Source organism: Bos javanicus, chromosome 18 (assembly GCF_032452875.1).
Source record: "Bos javanicus breed banteng chromosome 18, ARS-OSU_banteng_1.0, whole genome shotgun sequence".
Taxonomy (NCBI): domain Eukaryota; kingdom Metazoa; phylum Chordata; class Mammalia; order Artiodactyla; family Bovidae; genus Bos; species Bos javanicus.
In genome coordinates, this window is record NC_083885.1 from 10,367,039 (window position 1) to 10,389,140 (window position 22,102).

General features: G+C 44.4%; 2 protein-coding genes across 4 annotated transcripts in view; both read left to right on the top strand.

The window, feature by feature from the left end:
- The window catches only part of CDH13 (cadherin 13), a 1,019,154-nt gene extending 1,012,912 nt beyond the window's left edge, over positions 1-6,242 (top strand). For both annotated transcript variants that reach the window (XM_061386852.1, XM_061386854.1), the window contains one exon: positions 5,216-6,242. In XM_061386852.1, coding sequence (XP_061242836.1) covers positions 5,216-5,223 — 8 coding nt within the window. In that variant the 3' untranslated portion in view covers positions 5,224-6,242. The remainder of the gene's footprint in view (positions 1-5,215) is intronic.
- Positions 6,243-14,727: 8,485 nt separating this feature from the next.
- On the top strand, positions 14,728-19,265 carry HSBP1 (heat shock factor binding protein 1). Of its 2 annotated transcripts, none has more exons than XM_061386855.1 (4): positions 14,728-14,886; positions 15,409-15,475; positions 16,018-16,138; positions 17,751-19,265. In XM_061386855.1, the coding sequence occupies exons 1-3, from the start codon at positions 14,842-14,844 to the stop codon at positions 16,134-16,136; spliced, it is 231 nt and encodes a 76-aa protein (XP_061242839.1). In that variant the 5' UTR covers positions 14,728-14,841; the 3' UTR covers positions 16,137-16,138; positions 17,751-19,265. The 2 variants fall into 2 exon arrangements, with proteins under 2 accessions (XP_061242839.1, XP_061242840.1); XM_061386856.1 differs by lacking the exon at positions 17,751-19,265 and adding an exon at positions 17,412-17,609.
- Positions 19,266-22,102: the final 2,837 nt, after the last annotated feature.

Here is a 22,102-nt window from a genome sequence, read left to right on the forward strand (position 1 = left end):
GCAAGCTTTCTCCATCAGGGCCCAGGTGGCAAATATTTTGGGCTCTGGGGGTCTCATCAGGGCTCTGTTTCATATTCCTTTTTATAGCTGTTTTGGTTCCGTCTTCCGTGTTTTAGCACCAAAAGTATGAAAACCATTCTTAGCTCGAGAGCCAGGCAAACACACTGCTCTGGTTCATTCACTCTAACAGCTAGAGAGCATCCCTTCCCATCCTAGGAATATGGCGCAGTGTACTCCCCTATCAACAGACACACGGGGATTATTTAGTGTCCTGCTCTAACCAACTCTACTGCAGTAAACCTCTGGAATCTGTTTTCCACCAGCTTCTCAAGTGATCACTAGACAGACACGGAGCAGAATTCACATATAGCAGAGTCGGGATAGACCAGAAGGCAGTACTTCCTGGGTGATTGTACAGAAATAAAATGCTGTGTGTGCGTGTGTGTGTGTACACAGATGGAAAAGATGATTGAGTCGCCACTCACACATCACCCACAACTGGTGTTGTTGTTTAGTTGCTAAGTCATGTCCTACTCTTTTGCAACCCCATGGACTATAGCCTGCCAGGTTCCTCTGTCCATGGAGTTTCCCAGGCAAGAAAGAATACTGGAGGGGGTTGCCATTTCCTTCTCCAGGGGAATCTTCCCAATCCAGAGATCGAACTCACATCTCCCACATTGGCAGGCAGGTTCTTTCCCGCTGAGCCACCTGGGAAGCCCATAAATACAATTACATGACACCAAAGCCTGACTCTCCGTGAACCAAGGCTCTTCAAGACTCTGCTCACTTACCAGCCCGTCTAGGTGGCCAGTGAGTGTTTTAATGGAGGTTTCCAGCTCCAACTGTTGAAGTACAGATAGATCCCCAGCCCATCCAACCCAGGGAACCAACATCCCAGGTGACCGTAGCCTCCAGCACACATACCCAGTGTTTTTGTGTGTTTATACAATATTTTTTACGATAATACACATGCCTGCTACTCCAAATCATTATGTTAAATACTAGTAAGATGTAATCTGTTGAGATTAAAAGGAATATAATAGCCATGGCAGCATTTGCTTCCTCCCACAAGGGATTTTCTTGTTCCTCCTACTTTGGAGCACCCTGACCTACAGGTGTCAATAATGAGCAGGTTCCCCAGGATGGCTCACTTCTCATCTCTCCCGTCTGAGCTCTTGGATCACAGTTAATCCGAGACAGAATTGTCTGATGACTGCCAAAGAACTCGTGATCATTTTATACTCAAAATAGTACCTTTGAGAAAAGACAGGTGCATGCATTCTGATTTGAAATGTCAGATGCACTTTCTGTTCTCACCTAAATGGAGAGCCACATGGTTATCCCACTGCAGGTCAGGGCACCTGAGGACAGGCCATAATTATCCTCAGAAAGAAACCCTGAATCTCCCTTTTCAGCTGGAAATGACCCTCCCATGTTTTGCACCACAAGACATGTCATTTCAGTCCCCAGTTAAGATAAATAGTTAAGAACAGTTATCATCACCAACCTGACTGCAAAACAAACCTCACCCTGTCCCTCTATCAAAGGCATAAGATTATTTAATAATGTTCGTCTGAACGTTAGAGATGCCTGCCATATAAAATGATTCCTGTTTTATTATAGACCTAGCCCAAGATGTTCTTCCTAACAGAGAAAGAATGAAACTAATAATGTAGGCATGTGAGAAACTGGCAGGAATAAGACGCCTTGAATGTCCTATGGCTCAGACTCTCTCCTAAGAGCAAGGTCAGTGTGGCTGACCCATGATAATGGCAAGAGGGCACATGGAAATGGGTCCAAAGTATTGAGCAAAGTGGGGGCATGAGTCCTAACAACACTGTATCTATCAGTAGATTATAAAGTGCAAGGACAAGAGAACTTCCCCACCAGCCATGGTCCTTGAATGAATGCGGAGATTTGGTAGAATCTGTTCAATGTTTCTTTAAAGCAGGGAGTGGCAAACTACAGCCCAAAGGCCAAGAAAGGCTCACTTCCTGATTTTAAGATTTGATTAGAATACCGATGCTCCCTGGTGGATCAGTGGTAAAGAATCCGCCAATGCAGAACATGCAAGGGATGTGGGTTTGATCCCTGGGTTGGAAAGATCCCCTGAAGGAGGAAATGGCAACCCGCTCTAGTATTCTTGCCAGGAAAATCAGATGTTCCATGGACAGAGGAGCCTGGCGGGCTACAGTTTATGGAGTCGCAAAGAGTCGGACACAACTGAGCGAGTGAGCACAGACGCACAGAATACAGAAGGTCCGTCCATTTACAGACTTAACCTATGACTGCTTTCTGCTACTACCACAAAAAGAGCTGAGTGGTTGCCCCCAAGACCCTATGGCCCAAAAAGTCAAAAATATTTACTCCCTGGCTCTTGGCAGGAAAAGCATGTCAATTTGGTCTTTAAAGCCTTTGTTCATAAAACTGCAGGGCTCGCGTCATCCAACATGGGAAGAGAAAATGGGTTTTGCTCCTCTTCCCCAATAATATTCTGATTCAAGTAGACTCGCATAAACTAAACACCCCTGTTCTGTGGCTTTTCTCTTTGTTTCCTTCATTGCCCTGGTGGTTTTATTTCACTCTGTAGACGAGACACTGATGCTCAGAAAGGTCCCAAGGTGGGTTAGCATGGAGGCCAGTGTTCATTATTAGACTGCCTCCCTTGTGGAAAAAGATAATAAAAACATTTCAGTTTATTATGATACCATAGGTGGCTTTATTGCATTTGAGAGTTGAACTGAGAGAGACGCAGTTCCTTCTTAGACATCCCAAAGTAAAAGAAATAAAACTAATGACATTGAAAGCAATAAAAAATGTAAATGAAATGATTTTTACTGCCAGTTTGTTGTTTAAATCACATGTTGATGACATCGAGGGGATGCATAATTCTCCCCCTAGGACCCTCCAAAGAAAGCAAGCTGGCACATCCATGAGGGTCTTTGTGCTGTGACAAGGCAAGTTCAAGGAATATTGCGCTGAAACCTTTTCAAACATTGTTTTAAAATTAATTCACAAGAGCAAGAATATAAAAGAACAGATCAGGTGAACCATTTGAATAAGTACCAAAATTAAATGTCTCTATATTGGAAAGGACGGGGGATTGAATTGTAACCTTGATGATCACAATGAAGAAGTTTAAAGAGGTGACCAAATGAGCAAAAAAAATGGTCACCAGAAATACTTTTCATTCTAACGCTTTTTATTAAGGTATTATTTGCATCTCATAAAATTCACCTATTTTAAGGGTGCAGTTTGATGAATTTTGGTAAAGTGTAGCCACTCCACAATCAAGATGCCATTCCTTGTACCCCTTTCCTGTTGATCCCCTCCCCAGAGTCCAGACTCTCATTGATCTGCCTTCTCTGATTAGATTCTTGCCTTCTCTAGAATTTTCCATAAACAGAACCGCACAGTCCATGTCATTGGGTGTACCAATATTTTGCTCCTCTTCATTGTGAAATATATTACGGGCAGAGGCAGAGCTTGGAGGACCACCAAGCCGGAGTAGAGCAGGCCATCCTCGGCCTGCAGACAGAGCTGGTCCCTCCAAGTTTATGGACAATGGCAGTCAACCTCTGACGTCCCAGGGCTTTCTATGTGCCACACACATGCACAGCTAAGAACATTACATCATTGTGAACTTTTTTGTGCAATCAACTCAACAGTCACAGGAGATATGCTGTGGTCTGACTTGACTTAAACAGGGCTTGAGGGCTTTCAAATGGAGTGGGTCTTATTAAGCCAAAATTTTTTCCTATTTTTCTCAATGACGAAAATGATTAAGTTATTGGTCTCACACAGGAAAATATTTTTAAATGAAATTGGTGATGCCACTTAATATGTTCTTTTTCAGTCTTCAAATGCAAGTGAATATGAAGGATATAGTTTACTGCAGCCCAGGTCACCAAAGAGTTTAAGGCAATGGTAGCAAGGGCAATGAAAAATTCACCTGAAAAAAAAAAGGAAATTAAATGAGTTCAGAAGAGTCCTAACCCCAGAGGAATTCACCTGTCAAGCAGTATAAAGATCCCTAGGTATAGAAAATAACAATAAAACTTGCATCTGAATCAGCATGTTCATTTCCATGGTCCTTTCTGTTAAAACAGCTTTCTCCCTTAACCTTCTCAATATCATTTTATTTACACTCGAGTCACATTACAAAGATTTTTCTATCTAGAATTTAGAGCAGATACATGACTACTTTAAACTCTGAAATCAGTGGGGTGCAGCACAGGTTGGTGACGTTTGCGTGCTGACCCGCCCCCTTAACAGATTTAGAGTGAAAAGCCCTAAGCTTTACAGAACAACCCATTATACTCCAACAATCAATTCATTCCAGAAGAGACTATACTTGCATTGTGGGTTGATCTTTTATACATTTTTGTTTCTTTGTAACCTGAGTTTTTAGTGGTACCTTCTCCCTGTGCAAATCCAAGATATAATTATAATTAGGCAAAGGTGGCAGAGAGCCAAGCTGCTTCCATTCACCCTATCAACAGGCAGGGTGGAAGTCCCTTGGCTGGCCTAAAGCCTAGAAAGCAAGCAATGCAAACCCTGAAGTAGGTCTCAGAGAGGCAGGGAGGGGCCGCGTCCAAACAGGCAGCCTCGGGGAGCTTGAAGGGGAGGAGGGGGCTCCAAAAGGAACTCTGCCAGCGCCTGGACTGTAGCCCCCTAAGAAGTCTGACCTCCAGAGTGTAGGAGAGTGAGTGTGTGTGGTATGTGAGCCGCTGAATTTGTGGTCATCTGTGACAGCAGCCCTCGGGAACTCATACACCATCTCTGCAGAACCACCAGTTACTCTCTTGCTTTTCTCAGGGACCAAAAGAAATATATACATGTATATGTATCTGGGATGATGGTCCATTTCCAAGCTGCCAAGTAGGCTTGTTTATAAAAGAGCCCAGCCCTGGGCCAACTGCAGAAGACAGGGCTCAGTGAGGCAGCGGGAGGGCCACGGTTGATCTGAGGTGTGAGACATGTGGTATTCGCATTTTCAGAGAAGTCCAGCTTTTTGAGTCATAAACCAGCAGAACTATTCCTTCTCTCTTCAAATGTTGTGCTTAAGGAAAAAAAAAAAAACTTCCCCAAAGTAGTACAATATTTATAAATGCATTTATTATAGCTTGCCAGTCATGTATCTAGTATTTAGCTAAAATGTTTTTGAATCGAGTTGTTATATTCCTTGACTTGACTCTGAGTCTTTTCCATTCAGGTCTGTGAGAACTCCTGACACCTGAAGCTTGAGTCCCAAGTTTCCATAGCAACAGGAAAAAGAGAAAAAAAAAAATCCAAATCTGAAGATTGCAGTTTACAGCTCTCGAACTTCACAACCAGGCCTCAATTGTTTCAGATTTTCGTTTTCTTTGCAATTTTCACTTAATGTGTACTTCACCCTTTTGACAGCATCTTCCTTTTCCCCTTTAATTAATGGAATCCTCTGAATTTTCCCTTGAGTGTTTTAAACATCATGGCATAGAACTTGACCTTCTGGGAGGAGGAACAATGAATACTTTTCCTGATGTGTTTGCCATGTTGCTAGTCAGCACTCCACACTTCCGGTTTGGTCTGTGGGTTAGTATTTGTATATGTATGCGTATCTGTATGTGTATATACCCAGTATTTATAGAGACAGACTACAGAAGCTTGGTCCTCATATACTGTCACCCTTCCCCGAGAGGTTAAGCACAGAAGGGGTAGAAGCTAAAGCAGCCGACCCCTCCAGGGCCTCAGCGTCCGGTTCAGCACTAGGGCAGAGCACAGAGCTGGAGCTTCTCCTCAACCCACTGTCCAGGCAGGTCCGCAGAGGGGGACAGTTTTCACTGCCATCCTATGTGAGGATGATCCTGAGTGACGGTGGTGAGGAGCAGAGCTGGACGTTTCACCATCAAATGCATGGGCGTCTACCTCTATGCATTTGTAAGTGTCCGGAAACCACAGTCCCAGTGGGTTTTCTGGGGACCTGGCCCAGGATAGAGAACCTTGCCCTCCTTGGCATACGTACAACAGCCAGCGTCATCATGGAGGTCACACATGCGTCCGAAGAGGCCATCAGGTACCATGTGTATACATATATCGGCCCACATGTACAGACATACATTTACGCACACGCACAGCGATCGTTTCCTATATACATGCATACAATAGAGTAAATACAGGTAGTTTTAAAAGTACCCTTTTGTGTGAATCGACGGCCGTCGTTTGCAAACCTGAAAATAAAAGATGTTCATTATGTATGAGAAGTAACTGATTTTTATTCTGTGAGCATGCGAACATAAGACGGAGGTTAGTGCTTGTACCAAGGTTATCTTCTTGTCCATACGCTGTAACTGAACCATCAAAGCTCACACCAAATTTTTCTAGCAGATAAACTAGTGACAGCCTGTGGCTTTTTCTTAGCGCTCGACACGAGCTAGGGTCAGGTAAGTGTCTTAGCATATTTTAATGCCGCTGCTTACTAAAGGTTTTAACCACACTCGCGGGCACGCGCGGGTGCGCACACGCTTTCTTATGCAATCTCTGTTTGCACCTGTGCTTTTGAGTTTGCCTTCATAGGAACTAGAAGTCATATGTTGTCTTTATTGTAGTGAAATTATGCAGATAGAGTTCCATATATTGTATTTGTTTCTATAGTAAATCTTTTTGAAGCATATAGAATGCAGAGATTTTTTTTTTCCATTAAAATAAATGGGTGTTGGTGGTTAAAACTGCCGGACGGTAGCTCTTCTCTGATTTCTATGTTGGTGTCTAATGTCGCAGACGCTGGGTCTTGCCCAGTGCGAGTTCACACTTCTGGCTGGCCGTCTGGGTCTCCCGACATCAAATGGGTGAGTGGGAAAGTCAGCAGCCCTGATGAGGGTACAGAGAAGCCTCAGGGACAGGGGCTCTAAGCCTGCAGTCACACTTTACCAGGTTTCCTCTTCTGGCTTCACAGGACGCAGCCCTGTGTCTCCCCGGTGGAGCTCGCTCCCCTCTTCCTGCAAGGCAGAGGGGAGGGCTCACCACGGAGCATATCCAGCAGCATCCTCAGAGGCCAGGCGGTCAGCAGCCTGGCTCACAGGCTCGCTAACTAGGCATCAGGAAGCTCGCTTCATCCTGAGCCCTCCCTGGGGAAGAAGACAGACATCGAGTGACCGTCCACTCGAGTGTAAGACTTGCCCTTGCCTCTCAAGCCCACAGGCTCTGCAGCACTTTACAAATGGAGCTGGTAGCTCAACTTAGCATAGAACACTAAGAAATCAGAGTAAAGGGCATACTTCATGAACAAGCAGGATATGCCTTAATTTTCTCGTATTTAAGTTTATTCCCTGTCCCCAGGATCCTCATCAAGACAGAGATATTTCTGTCATGTTGCTCTTTTGAATCCCTTCAAAAACAACAACAAAACAGACCAATTCTTAGGAGCCAAAACGGTACCATTTCCTGAATCATAGGGTGTATTTATATTGCTAGAATACAGTTGCACTGCAGAATCAAAATGTTATTTCATAATTACCAATGTATTTTATTTCAGTCTAAGTTACTGGAAAAAAAAAAGTCAAGTGAGAGCCAGAAATTTCTTTCCCATTAAGCACAAAACTGTGGGGATTTTATTTTCACTGAATGAAGTCACACCTTCTCCATTTTTTAATTAGTGTATTAACCACTTTAGTTAATTAAAAATTACATTTTCTCCCCATTTTACACATGATTAATTGTTTCAGATGGTTTGTTCTAAGAAGAACATGCGAACATTTTCTAATTTTGATACAAGTTCCCCTCGGTGCTGACAGTTCTCTCCCGACGGACATCATTCAGGTAGAGGTACCTGCCCTGGCTCTCCGCCAGCACCTGCCAATCTGAACATCATAACAAAATAAACCCAGCTACATTTCATGGTAGGTGTGAAATCAGAGATCTCGGTGATCCAAAAGTTAACTCCTGTCCTCCCAAGTACCCAGTCACTACCAAACCGACTGAGCGGGGTAGAGAGCTGAGTGGGGGGTGTTGTGTGGGATCTTTAAGAGCTTGCACTGTACTTGGCTATAGACAAATGCTAAAGGGTCTCCAAGCATTTTCTGATTTTCTAAGTAGAGCACACTAATCTAGCCACTTGTAGTTGCCTTAAGCAGGAATCATCGGGTAAATCACACCAGGGAGAGAAAACTCAACAAGAGAAAGGTGAGCGCTGAGAAAGAAGAAACTACCTTTTCTATTTAACTACTAAATAATAGAAACGATAATAATAATGATGGTGGTGATGGTGAAGATGATGATGATAATGATGGTGGTGCGTAGCTGCACTTTTCATAAAGATGATGCAACCATCTTCTTATCTGGCTGTTGAGACTCAGAAGATTTGGGACTTCTTGTAATCCTATGATAATGGGCTTTCATAATTGTTCATCTACTGCAATCAATAATTCCTTTGCTATGTAAAATGCATTACCCTTATTTTATTTCCTATTGCTACTGGATTAGCCCACTGCTGAAAAATTTCTCTACTTCTGATTGTGTTTGGCTCAATAGTAAAGAATCCACCTGCCAATGCAAGAGACACAGGTTCCACCCCTAGATCAGGAAGATCCCCTGGAGAAGGGAATGGCAACCCATTCCAGTATTCTGGGAAATCCCATGGACAGGGGAGCCTGGCAGGCTACAGTCCATGAAGTCGCAAAGGAGCAGGACACGACTGAGTGGCTAAACAACAACAATGTAAAAGCGTATACAAAATCTGTAGAGACAGGAAAAAATGGGGGGACGAAATGTGTGACTAAGGATTTCAGATAGGAACTCTAATTCTATAAATTAAGAATAAGTCTATGATTTAAACAAATCATTTAGACAGTCATCCAATTGGGAGGCAGAAAAGCTTCTTCCTACCATGCACGCTGCATCACTATCAGAACAGCAGTCATTGGAGGGTTGCTGAACTTGGTAAGCTTTGGAAATGTGTTTGGTCCCAAGTCGCTCAGTTGTGTCTGACTCTATCGGACACAACAGTCTCCTCTGTCCATGGAATTCTCCAGGCAAGAATACTGGAGTGGTTGCCATTCCCTTCTCCACAGGATCTTCCCAAAGCAGAGATCGAATGCAGGTCTCCTGCATTGGCAGGCAGATTCTTTACCCTCTGAGCCGGCCCCAAGTGCTTGCTGGGTGGTAGGGATGCAGTGAGAAGCAATGGGTGTAGTAAAACCATAGTAATTTTCACTACAAAGCTCTGAAGTCTTTGAGAAAGTGGTTCATAGAAGTCCTATAAATATATGCTGAATTCTCCATTTTCTGCTACTTTTTAAAGCTTTTCCTTTATAAAATTAGTCATTCTTTATCATATACATGCATTCAGATTATTAAAGGGTTTAAAATGAAGGCTACATGAAAAATATTTGCATTGTCATGCATTTGTATCAATCCTGTTCTGGTGTTAAATATTATTTATTTCCCCCAAGATAAAATTTTTCAGAAATTTTAAATGAATTTTTTCATAGACATTTTAAAGAGATAAAAGTTTATTATTTAAAACTTTTTTCATTCAACTGAAGATACTGTACCTTTGGGCCCTAGTTGCTGACTTTCTTATAGTCTCTGGGCTATAAATTAACATTTGATTTACTGTGTAGTTGTCATGAAATTTTAACTTGTTTGTGAAACAGTCAAATAAAGGTGATCTGAGATTTTTAATGTGTGTGCTTGGGCTTAGACTGGCTTTAGTACAGTTTAAACACAGTGACAAAGCAAAGGTATATTTTTTCAAATGGTGTTCTGGTTGGCCTATAATATTTAATGACCAAAGTAAAACCAAGTGCTGCCTGCCTGCCTAATAATTAACTCTTTTCCTATCTTCTTTTATAACAGTCAAATCCTTCAGACTTGGAAAAAAACATATAGATGATTAGTAGGTAGGTACGTAGGTAGGTAGAGAGAGGTAGAAAGATACAGAGTGAAATAGAGAGATAACCAGGTACAGGAAGATGTCAAGAAGATGACTTAATTCAGATTTTAAGCAAAAAGGGGAAGGGGAGGATGCTAATACTTGGTAAGAGCCTCCTATGGTGAGATATTTTACATTATTTGTGTGTGTATTTGCATATTATGTTATACATTTTATATGTAATATATAACTATATATTACATAGATAATTTATATAATTCAAGAACAGTGAAATAGAGATTATCCCCACTGTACAGATGAGAAAACTCCATTGACATAGTTAAAGCTGTCTTAGCCAGGCCTCACTCCTTGGTTGTTCAGCTGCTCGGTTGCGTCCAGCTCTTTGCGACCCCATGTACTGTATCACGCCAGACTCCCCTGTCCTTCACTATCTGCTGGAGTTTGTTCAAACTCCCAGAAAGTGTATGTGTGACTCCAACACTGATCTTTTCCTACTTACTTATCCTAAGCCAGTACCACCCATATGTCACCAGGAATCAACGGAACCAAGTTTGTATCATTACACACAATGCGTGAAATTGATGATGACAAAGCCACTGAATAATGACAAGATCAGTGAAGCACACCAAAACCAAACTTGTAAGTCAAGAGTCGCTAAGAAACATTTCCTTCCTCTCTAGGCAGTCTGTCTGCAGGAAATTGCTAGTTTTGGTAAACAAACAGGAAATTGATTCCTTGTCAGGCAATCACAGTGACACTAATTTGGAAAACTGCCATAATGAACATGAGAAACATCAACCAACACATCAAACTAGAAGCAAAACAATTGGAGGTGGACCGGGATGCCACCGGTGACACCATTCTTCCCATGAAAGCAGTTTTCTGTTCTTTTGTGAACGCAACCTCAAAGAGACCCTCCCAAGTCAAAGTCACCAGGGGCTGTCCCCAGGGTGCACTCCAGGACACTAGCAAAACTTGATGTCACATGGGAATCCATACCAGGAAGACTGTCCTGGGGCAAAGGCGTTTCAAAATTAAATTTGCCAGAACGAAATTAAATGTTTGTTTCTCTCCATAACAAAGCCCTACCTTTGGTGCTCCTCCTCTGATCCACCAAGAATGGACCCTGAATCCCTGCCCTGCCCTTCCTCACACCAGCAAGGCAGCATCTTCTCTGCTCAGGATTACTGAAGGCTTGTTCTATACCAAATGGGTATCCAGCACCTATAGAAATTCCCAACTGTCCTGGTTGTGATTTATCCCCAAGGAGAAGAGATGTGTTCCTCTGATTCAGCAGCATTTCCCAAAGTGTGTAATGACAAATTACTTAAAGCAAGCACTACCTCTTTATCTCTGCTGCCCTGCCTTCTCTTAGGGCAGAATTTTCTAAACTGTCATCCTACGGGAGCATCCTCATGGTTTAAGGACATCCATCTCCCACCTCACCTAACCAGACCACACCAAGAAGCCACTCATGCTGTCAGTTACAGCCATAGCGTGAAACTGTATACCTTTAAATTTGTGATTTTTACTTAAGTCAATATATTTTAATGAAAATCATGCCTACTATGAATGAAAAACCAGCATCACTCAGGATATAGTCAAGTGATGATCGAAAAAAATACAGAGCAAAATGGCAGAATGAGAGGCTCCAGTCCACACGCCCTCCCCCAGAAACATCAATTTAATGACCACTCATGGATTAGGACACCTTTATGGAAGCCTAGGAGTACACCTGAGATGTTCCAGCACCTCAGTGGAGCAAACGGAAAACTGAAAAAGATGCCTTTCTCAGAGGAACCTGAATAAGGACAAGAAGAGTTTCACTTTACTGCATCACCCATCCTCCAAGGCAGCCCGGCTCACAGCCAAGAGACTCCTTGGTCCACAGTTTCTCCTTTGGGAAAGCAAACTGAGTCTCTGCTCCCCCCACCTTTGCAGCATGTTGCCCAAAAGGCCACTCTGTCTGTCCCGCAAAGAACACAGAGGCAATCTGCACAACTGAATATAGTCTGAACCGGCTAGAAGCTGAGAGGACGTGCCCGGGGCTCACAGCACTGAGGAATCTCAGCAGCTGGCCACAGATCCTACTGCCTGGCCACAGTGGCCACAGTCTCCACCGTGAGTCCTGCTCACAAACAGCATGGAGGCGCCTCAAAAAAATTAAAAAGAGAACTACCACACGATCAGCGGTCCCACTACTAAATATTTATACAAAGGAAATAAAATCAGGATCTGGAAGAGATGTCTGCACTCGCAGGTTCGCTGCAGCGTTATCTGCAACAGCCAAGGGGTGGAGCCAAAAGACCCCGATGCTGGGAAAGACTGAGGGCAGGAGGAGAAGGGGGTGGCAGAAGATGAGATGGTTGGATGGCATCACTTGATGGACATGAGTTTCAGCAAACTCCAGGAGTTGGTGATGGACCTGGAAGCTTGGCTTGCTGCAGCCCATGGGGTCACAAAGAGTCAGACATGATTTAGAGACTGAACAGCAACAAAGGGGTGCAGACAACCTACCTGTCTGCTGACGGATGAATGAATAAAGAAAACGTGGTGTGTACGCAAAATGGAGTATCACACAGCCTCTAAAAAGAAGGAAGCCCTGCCATTTGGGACACCATGGATGGGCCTGGAGAACATTTTACTAAGCGAAATAAGCCAGACCCAGAAAGACAAATATTTGACCTCACTTGTGTGTGGGATGTATAACAGTTCAATTCATAGAAGCAGAGAGCACAATGGTGGTTGCCAGGGGCTGGAGGAGGCAGAAAGGGAGAGATGTTGGTCAAGAGATACAAAGTTTCATTTAAACAGGATAAACAAGCTCTGGAGATCCACTAGAGAATAGTGCTCATAGCCACAATACTCTATACTTAAAATTTACCACAGGGCATTCATTACATTTAGTGTTCTTTTAACACACATTAAAAAATATATTACTACTTTATTACACAATGTCAAGGCTATGGTTTTTCCTGTGGTCATGTATGGATGTGAGAGTTGGACTGTGAAGAAGGCTGAGCGCCAAAGAATTGATGCTTTTGAACTGTGGTGTTGGAGAAGACTCTTGAGAGTCCTTTGGACTGCAGGGAGATCCAACCAGTCCATTCTGAAGGAGATCAGCCCTGGGATTTCTTTGGAAGGAATGATGCTAAAGCTGAAACTCCAGTAACTTTGGCCACCTCATGTGAAGAGTTGACTCATTGGAAAAGACTCTGATGCTGGGAGGGATTGGAGGCAGGAGGAGAAGGGGACGACAGAGGATGAGATGGCTGGATGGCATCACTGATTCGATGGACGTGAGTCTCAGTGAACTCTGGTAGTTGGTGAGGGACAGGGAGGCGTGGCATGCTGCGATTCATGGGGTCGCAAAGAGTCGGACACGACTGAGCGACTGATCTGATCTGATCTGATGAAGTATTTTATTTTATTATATAAAATGTATTACCTATATTACATATATTTAATATTAATAGTATATGTTAGTGTATCAGGGAAACTTTGGGGGTGTGGCAGATATTTCTGGTTCTGATGGGGACAATGACTTCATCAGTTCAGTTCAATCGCTCAGTCATGTCCAACTCTTTATGACCCCATGGACTGCAGCATGCCAGGCTTCCCTGATTTCACAGGCACATACTTACCCCCAAACTCATCAACGTCACTTCGTCCCCTGAGGGGAAAGGGCTGAAGTGATTCAGGTGCTGATGGAGGGACATGTGTAGATCAGGAGGGAGGTTCTGACAATAGTCTCTGTTTTCACTGCAAAGTAGAATAGTCAATCACCCTCTGAGAACGAGGGGATGACGCACGGGGTCTAGAGAGACTGGAAAGGTTTGGAACGTCCAGGAAAGGCTGGAGCCAGTGCAGCCCGGGCCACCAGAAGGCCGGGGTACTACAGCCTGAAGCTGCTGCGGGGCATCGTCAGACCTGAGGCTCACCTGCACGCGGTGACCTGGAGACCCCAGTGCACACAGCTCAGAGCAGGCTTAGGTCCTAACAGCTGATGTGGGTGCCAAGTCAGGAAGGAAAGAACCAATGACAAGTTCTCGAAGGCCCACCTTGCGGTGGTCACTCCTTCCCTGCTCAACCAACACGACACCTCACTGCAGCTGTAGACACATAAGCATCAGTCCTGTTTAGTGCAAGTCGGAGAACTGAGGATCCAGAAACAAGGCCCGGCCTGAAGCAAAGCGCAAGCATGAAAATAAACCCAAACCATCTCGAAAGGGGAAAGGAGAACTACTTCAGTCACTCAGTTAATTAAGAAATAGGTTTTTTTTTTTTTTTTTAATGCAAAGAGGACATAAGACACTTAAACAGAAATGAACGTTGTTCAAAACCAAAGTTTTAAAGGTTAACTGCTGGTGCCTCACACTCGATACAGCAATTTTGTTAAGAGAACAATATTCAGTTAACTTTGGTGTGTCAACTCCACAAAGTAAGTGTATCAGCTATGATGATAAATTAGTGGAGCTTTTGCATAAAGCAACAAAGTATGTCGTCTTTCTGCTTAAGTGCAAAAGAAAAAAAGCTTCCACTGAAAAGGTGTCAAATTTGCTGGCTGTTTTGAAATTTTCAGTCGCGATAGAAAGGTCTCAAAGTCTCCTGCCAGAAACAGACACCAAACAAAACTCCAGATCCAGGCCTCACAGCACGTTCGTTTCACCTTTTTCCTCCCGGGGCGGGGCCAGGAGCGGGGCGCGGAGCGGGGCGCGGTGGGGGCGGTCGGGTGGGCGTGGCTTATGGAAAGGGGCGGGGAAGTGCTGGGCGGGGCCTCGCCTCGGAACGGAAGCGCAATGCGACAGGCCCTTCCGGCGCGTGACGCGAACTACGACTCCCAGAATGCCCAGTGGTCCCGTGAAACTGGCCTCGGTCGTCGCGAGAAGTAGCCGCTGGGGCGTATGCGCGAACAAACGGAAGTATAGGTGAAGGTCTGAGGCAGCACCGCCAAGCTGGGCACCGGGGAGATGGCCGAGACTGACCCCAAGACCGTGCAGGATCTCACCTCAGTGGTAAGGGGCGGCTGTGCGAGACGCACCCGAGGCCGCTGCAACCCCGGGCGACTCCGGCGAGACCCACGGACCGAGGCGCGTCTCCGCGGCCGCGCGGGGCGGGTCTCAGAAGGCCCCGTTTCTGAAGGCTTTGCTGCCGCGGCCCCCCTACCTTGACCGCCCCCGGTCGCTGTCTGTAGGTCGCTCACCTGCTGACGCGCCCGGGTCCCCCGCCCCATTCACTCTCGGTGACCCCAGGATCCCGCAGCTCCCATCCCCAACCCCTCCGTCCCCAAACACCCAAGGCGTTATAAATCGCAGAGGGTCCAGAAGGGAGGGGCGTCACCAGCCCCTCCCACCCCACCCCCGCACCAAGTCTTATTCGCCAGTTGGGAAAACTGAAACCCAGACAGGGAAATTGAAGGCCACGGAGCTGCGGAGAATTGGGGTCCTTGATCTCCCCAAGGGACGAGAGCTTCTACCCTGATCCCGTGACGGCGTCTCCAGGGTAAGCGTGGGGTGTTGTGTTTGGTCGTTTCACAGGTGCAGACACTCCTGCAACAGATGCAAGATAAATTTCAGACCATGTCCGACCAGATCATTGGAAGAAATATCCTTTATTTGTAGTCAGTCTCTAATGGGTCACTGGGTCCCATTTTTCCAGTAGTGGCGATAAGTGGGTAGTTTGCAGGTCAACGTCCACTTGTCATTTATCCGGGTTTTTTGGGGTTTTTTTTTCAGTGAGCTTAGGTACACACTTCCTGAGAAGTACTGTGCAGAGATCTAGGGATACAGCTGAGCTAGATCCCTGGCAACAAGGAACTTGCAGTCTATTGATAATATTGTCTCAAGTGGTTGACTGTGAGCTAAGCATTTCATGTGTAGATCTCCCGTGATCCTCACCATCACCTGACGAACAGGTTGTGGTGGATAAAGAGTCAGGAATCTTCGAAAGTGAGAGAACTTGCCTAGGTCCTTTCACAAGAATAACGGCAGGGCTGGGATGTGCTCTAAGCCAGATTCTGACAATGTCCAAAGGAAGTTAGGAAACCACTTTCATTAAGCTGCTGTGTGGAAGGCCCTAGTCTGCAAGGAGCTGGGGGAGAAGGGTAAGAAGTGGAAGCTCTGGTGCCTTGTCTTTAACTTCCCCACTTGATGACATGAGCAGTCGCATTGATGACCTGGAGAAGAACATAGCAGACCTCATGACGCAGGCCGGGGTGGAAGAGCTGGACGGTGAAAACAAGATCCCGGCCACACAGAAGAGCTGAAGGTGAGCGGAGGGAGGGCAGGACCCTGGTACGGTCCCTGTGACTCTATGTAGTTGGACTTCCTCTAGGTCCGCCCCCAGCCACAAACCAGCAGGCATCCGCTTGTTGTTGCCCCTGGGGACTCCAGCCTCTGAATTTTTCATACCAAACTAATTCCTTATGAGGAGTATATTTTTTCCTGTTTTTATCAGTGAACCCTAGATTACCACTGAGTAATATTAGATAACACTGAGTTTATACCAGTACAACCAAAACCAAAAAGTATGTTTTGTTGGCCTGAAAATTCGAATCACTGGCAGATCTTCCAATGGCTTTTTAGGGTTTTTTGTTTGTTTGAGAGAACACCCACTTTGCCACCTTCGTAAATACCATAAGTTCTAGGGATTCTCTTGCAGAAACACCCCTTCACGAGGTAAATGCCAGGACAATAACTGATTATGTATGATTTAGATGACCTAAACTATGGCCACGTTAACCCTTTATGCTAGAGTTGATTTAAATTTCCAGGGGAGAGACTAATAATAAAAAAGAGCAGTTAAAGCAAGATAGCTAGACGCATAGATGACTGCTTTGGTCTCACCGTGGTGGATTCCTTCATGGTGAGCCTTTTCTAGAGTGTGGCGTTTACCCCATTACAACCCAGAAAGTGAAAGTGAAGTCGCTCAGTCATGTGCAACTCTTAGCGACCCCATGGACTGCAGCCTACCAGGCTCCTCTGTCCATGGGATTTTCCAGGCAAGAGTACTGGAGTGGGTCGTTTTTAAACCCTCTTCGCACTTTTAGCATTTTGTTGAGTTGAGTTGTGTCTGACTCTTTTGTAACCCCTCGGACTGTGGCCCACCAGGCTCCTCTGTCCATGGGATTTCCCAGCTAAGAATACTGGAGTGAGTTGCCATTTCCTTCTCCAGGGGAGCTTCCTGAGCCAGGGATTCCTGCATTGCAGGCGGATTCTTTACTGCTGAGCCTCAGGGAAGCCCTTTAGCATTTTAATTTCCTGTAAAAATAAAGTTTACTGTGAATGTTTAGGTAACTAGAGTACCAAGCAGAATATACAGGAAAAGACACCAAATTCTTTTTTTTATTTTCTGAGCATGCCCTGGCTGGACCAAATTATAGGTAACTATGAAATACGGGTTGAAGTCCAAGAAAATAAATAAAGGTTTGAGAGGTAAAAAATCTTAAATCTACTGTTATCTTAATAGTAGATTGGGTTGTTGCACTATGTGAGTAAATCACAAAGTTGTTTTTTGTGGTTGTCACCTTGATTCCTTGTAGACTTGGGCAGTGTTCTTCTGTCTCCGGAGCTCCTCCAGGTCTCATGTCATCCAGCCGTCAAAAACCCCATCAAGTGAATGAGAACACCCTCTCAAGAACTGCAAGATTGAAGAATTTCAAGTGACAGGCATAATGCTAGAAAAGGAGTGGGAGTAGGAAACAGTCACAATAAACGTTTTAATAAAGGTTTTTATTGTAGTTTTGCTAGGATTTTATGCAGACACAATATTTACTTCAAATGAGGATTCTGAAAGGATTTTTTGTTACTAATTCTGTGTATTATTTGTATTTGTCCTTATAGAATGAATAGCACATTGATGGCTTCTCCTTTTTCAACAGGTTGCTTGTCTTCGCTGGAATCTGGAACACCTTTTTACAAGCCAAGAGGAGACAGATGGCTTTTTCAACTAACTACTATGTGTAGACAGGTTTTATATTATAAAGCGTGCATTCTTCTTACCACATACTATAGAGTTAGTTTATGGAGTGACTTCCCTCCCCTGCCCCCATGTTTCCTGAACATGGTGACTTCACATCTTGGACCTTGGTCAGTTGTGCTATTAAACACTAAAACTTTGGCAGTTCCTGCATACAGTTGTCCAACTTTTTAGTGTATTTTTGTGAGGTTATTCTTTTTCCTGTCATTCCCTTTGTAGTAGTTGCTGTTTGATAGAAGTTGCTGCGTGATTTTTTTATTAGACATAGAGTAAACTCTTGGTTATAATTAGATTTTGTGAAGTAAGACGTTTATAGTTAAGGTTCTTTGATTCTCAGAGTAACCATTGAGTAAATACCAAATAGTGTGTTGGTGATACTTTTCAAGTGGTTAAAAACATTTAAAATTGTGTATTCAGAATATCTGTCACTACTCTGTCGCCAAAACTCAGAATTGAACCACGATCTTATATCTGAGTCCCTGAGGTCAGATGCCACAGTAACTTAGAGTGACCACTGCCACTTTAGTGTTAGAATTTTTAAATATGGAAAACGACAGAGTTGCCTGATGTGATGAGGCTTTCAGTAGTTAGAGTTTTGCATGAGATTTGAATTCTTCAGTCGGACCCTACATTGTCCACTCACAGTCGTTACCATAGGAAATCTGGCAGGATTGTACAACTCAGTTACTCCCATCTTTTGAGCTACTGGCCGGGAAAAGAAACAGAAAAGAAAAGCAGACCATGTTAAGCCTGTGCCAGTTGTTTGGCTAGAAGATGATAAATAACTTGTAGTAGGCTTGAGTTTTTAAGAAACACTGCTTCTTTATACTGTTTCCTACCTGAATTCAAGCAGAGTAGTGGCTTTATTACTGATGATGCTGCTCAGCTGAGTATGTCGAGTTTTGATCCTGGAGGCAGTGTTGACGGGAAGGAGAACTGCGTGACTGTCTCAGCAGGGTGATTTTGTAGAGAAAATGGAAGAAGTTGAGGAATGAAATAGTGTTAAGGAGAGGAAAGCCCATAGTCAACACAGTATGATTTTTTTAAAGTTTCCTATGTCACTAGTCTTAATTGTTTGTATTGCAAATGTATAATAAGATTAAGGAAGAATGTGTCCTGTTTATAAAGTATCCAGGGAGCACAAAGGATTTGATTTCTTCTGGACAAGATGGATTCTCCGCTGTTAGCACCAAGCTGCAGAAAGTCCTTCCCTGGGCTGGTGGGTCCTGCTTGGGTTTGGCCCTGGAGGCCCAGAGCACAGTGGACGGGACAGGAGCACACACAGGTGCTTCCAAGCCTGGGAGATGGCAAGTGGCAGTCGGGCGCGAGGAGCTGGCTTCCTTAAGTTACAGGAAGTTTTCAGGGGAAAGTCCCCTGACCAAAAATACCTGCCATGAATAAAGGTGCCTGAAATCCTGCTGTTGATGCTTCCTTTTGTGTCACAAATGATTGGTTTTCTGAGTTTTCATACCATTTTCAGGTGATCCGCTAGAACCTCTGGAAAGGTTCGGTACCAACAGCCAAAGTGGGGACAGACGGGAGGTTCTGGGGAGGCTGTGCTGCCAGAAGGGAAGGCTAGGCTCGCAGCCACGACAAAGGAAAGTGAGCATCGTTGCTATGGGGACAGAGGGTCCAACAGACAACTTACAGTGAACCTTTTAAAATCCTGTCTGTACACTGACGGTTTCCTATATGGATAACAGTGTTCTTTTCTTTTATTCTGTAGTTTCTGTTTTAATTAGATTAAAATCAAGGGGTTTTCACAGTATATTGTCAGATCTCACCTTGAACATTAACTGGCAACAGTTAACAATGAGTCGTAGCCACCAGCACCTATGAAAGTGGTTGTTGTAAACCATGGTGCTGTGCGAGCATTTTGTTTACATTACTTGACTTCATCCACATGACAGCCCTGAGTTAGTTTTTATCTGATCAGCCCATTTTAAACAGAAGGGACCCAGTGCTGGGCAACAATTGACCACACAGCTGGAAGCAGGGACCCTGGAATCACCACCGACAGCTGCCTGCCCAGGTAAGACTTCCAAGTTGTCTCGGCCGGGCTGTCTGGGAATGAAAGCCTGCCACCTCAGTGGATCTCGAAATTCAGTTTTGAAAGGCTAATTTCAGTTAAACATGACCTAAATTAAATAACAGACATGCTTGATGTGAATTTTTATTCAGAATTAAAACTCTTCAGGGCTGTTAGAAATGTGCTCCCGGACTAGCCTCTTTTTCTTCCCCCCGGAGAAGTTATTTGAGAACAGCTATAGAAGCAAACCGGTTTCTTAGACGTTTGCCCGGACAAACCACAGCAAGTGCTGGCTACTGGTTCTCAGTTGTTGCCTTGCTCGCACCCCCCAGCATTCCTCTTCCTCTGACATTACCCCTTGAGACCGCTAAAGCCCTTTTGGCTTTCGGTCTCGTCAGGTCTCTTAAAACGACAATGAGTTCAGCAGCATTAAAGTTCCCGTGCAGCGTCACCTGCAACCTTGGGCTCCTTCTAATGATGTTAAGCAGCTGCATTTAGCTGTAGCTTCTTTAAAACTTTGAGTGAATGAGGAAGGGTGGGTATGGTATGTGAGTCACTGAAAACAAAACCAGAGTGATGGTGACTGGTCACTCATCGAACTCCCAGATGACTGGAAATAAAGGAGTTTGTCTCCACAAGTCATGTCAGCTCTGCTAGAAAAGAATCTGCTCAGCCCTCACAGTGAGGCTTCCACCAAGTGAGGTTAGGTCCTGGAAGCTTGGACACCTCTCCAGTACAGAACTCCTATTCCCGAGGGGCCCTGGCCACCGCTGGGAAATGGAACATTCCATCACTCCCTAATGCACCTGCGCTGATGCAGACTAGGTGCACATCGTGGGCTGCTCGTGGCTTCGTGATGATCACCTTGGCTGTGTATCTATACTTTCCTACGTTGTGGATGTATTTTGACAAATGATTGCTATGATCACTAGCAAACGTCTGCCTTCTAGATGGAACAGTATCATTTCCCAATAGCTAAGCTTAAATTTCAGGATTGAGCAGTTTGGAAGCATTTAGCTGCAAAAGGGGTTTTGTGGTCTCAGCAGCCCCACAGAGAGTGAATTCCATGCCTACAGGACCAGCAAGGACCCAGAAAGCCCCACCCAGGTGAAGCCCACAAACAACACCTTCTCTCATCTCTAAGACTGAAAAAAATTCCTCCAAGTTCATGCCTCCCAGGCCTCAGCTCTCAGAGCACTCAAAGGTCACTGACATCAAGAAGTTTTCCAGCTGCAATCTTTTGTCTCCTTGACCCTCAGAAAATACACCCCCAGACCACTGATGGTGATTTACTGCCTCTTACCTTTTATGCTTCACTGACTACGCTAAAGCCTTTGACTGTGTGGATCACAGCAAACTGTGAAAAATTATTGAAGAGATGGAAATACCAGACCATCTTATCTGTCTCCTGAGAAACCTGTATGCACATCAAGAAACAACAGTTAGAACCCGACAGGGAACAATGGACTGGTTCAAAATTGGGAAAGGAGTATGTCAAGGCTGTATAAATGTCATCCTGCTTATTTAACTTTATGCAGAGTACATCCTGTGAAATGCCAAGCTGGATGAATCACAGGCTGGAATCAAGATTGCTGAGAGAAATATCAACAACCTCAGATATGCAGATAATACCACCCTAATGGAGAAAGCAAAGAGGAACTAAAGAACCTCTCGATAAAGGTTAAAGAGAATGAAAAAGCTGGCTTAAAACTCAGCATTCAAAAAACTAAGATCGTGGCATCTGGTCATCGTGCCATCACTTCATGGCAAATCAGATCAGATCAGTCTCTCAGTCGTGTCTGACTCTTCGTGACCCCATGAATTGCAGCACGCCGGACCACCTGATCTGCCTCTTGAGAAATTTGTATGCAGGTCAGGAAGCAACAGTTAGAACTGGACATGGAAAAAAAAAAAAAGAACTGGACGTGGAACAACAGACTGGTTCCAAATAGGAAAAGGAGTTCGTCAAGGCTGTATATTGTCACCCTGCTTATTTAACTTATATGTAGAGTACATCATGAGAAACGCTGGACCGGAAGAAACACAAGCTGGAATCAAGATTGCCGGGAGAAATATCAATAACCTCAGATATGCAGATGACACCACCCTTATGGCAGAAAGTGAAGAACTAAAAAGCCTCTTGATGAAAGTGAAAGTAGAGAGTGAAAAAGTTGGCTTTAAGCTCAACATTCAGGAAATGAAGATCATGGCATCCGGTCAATAGA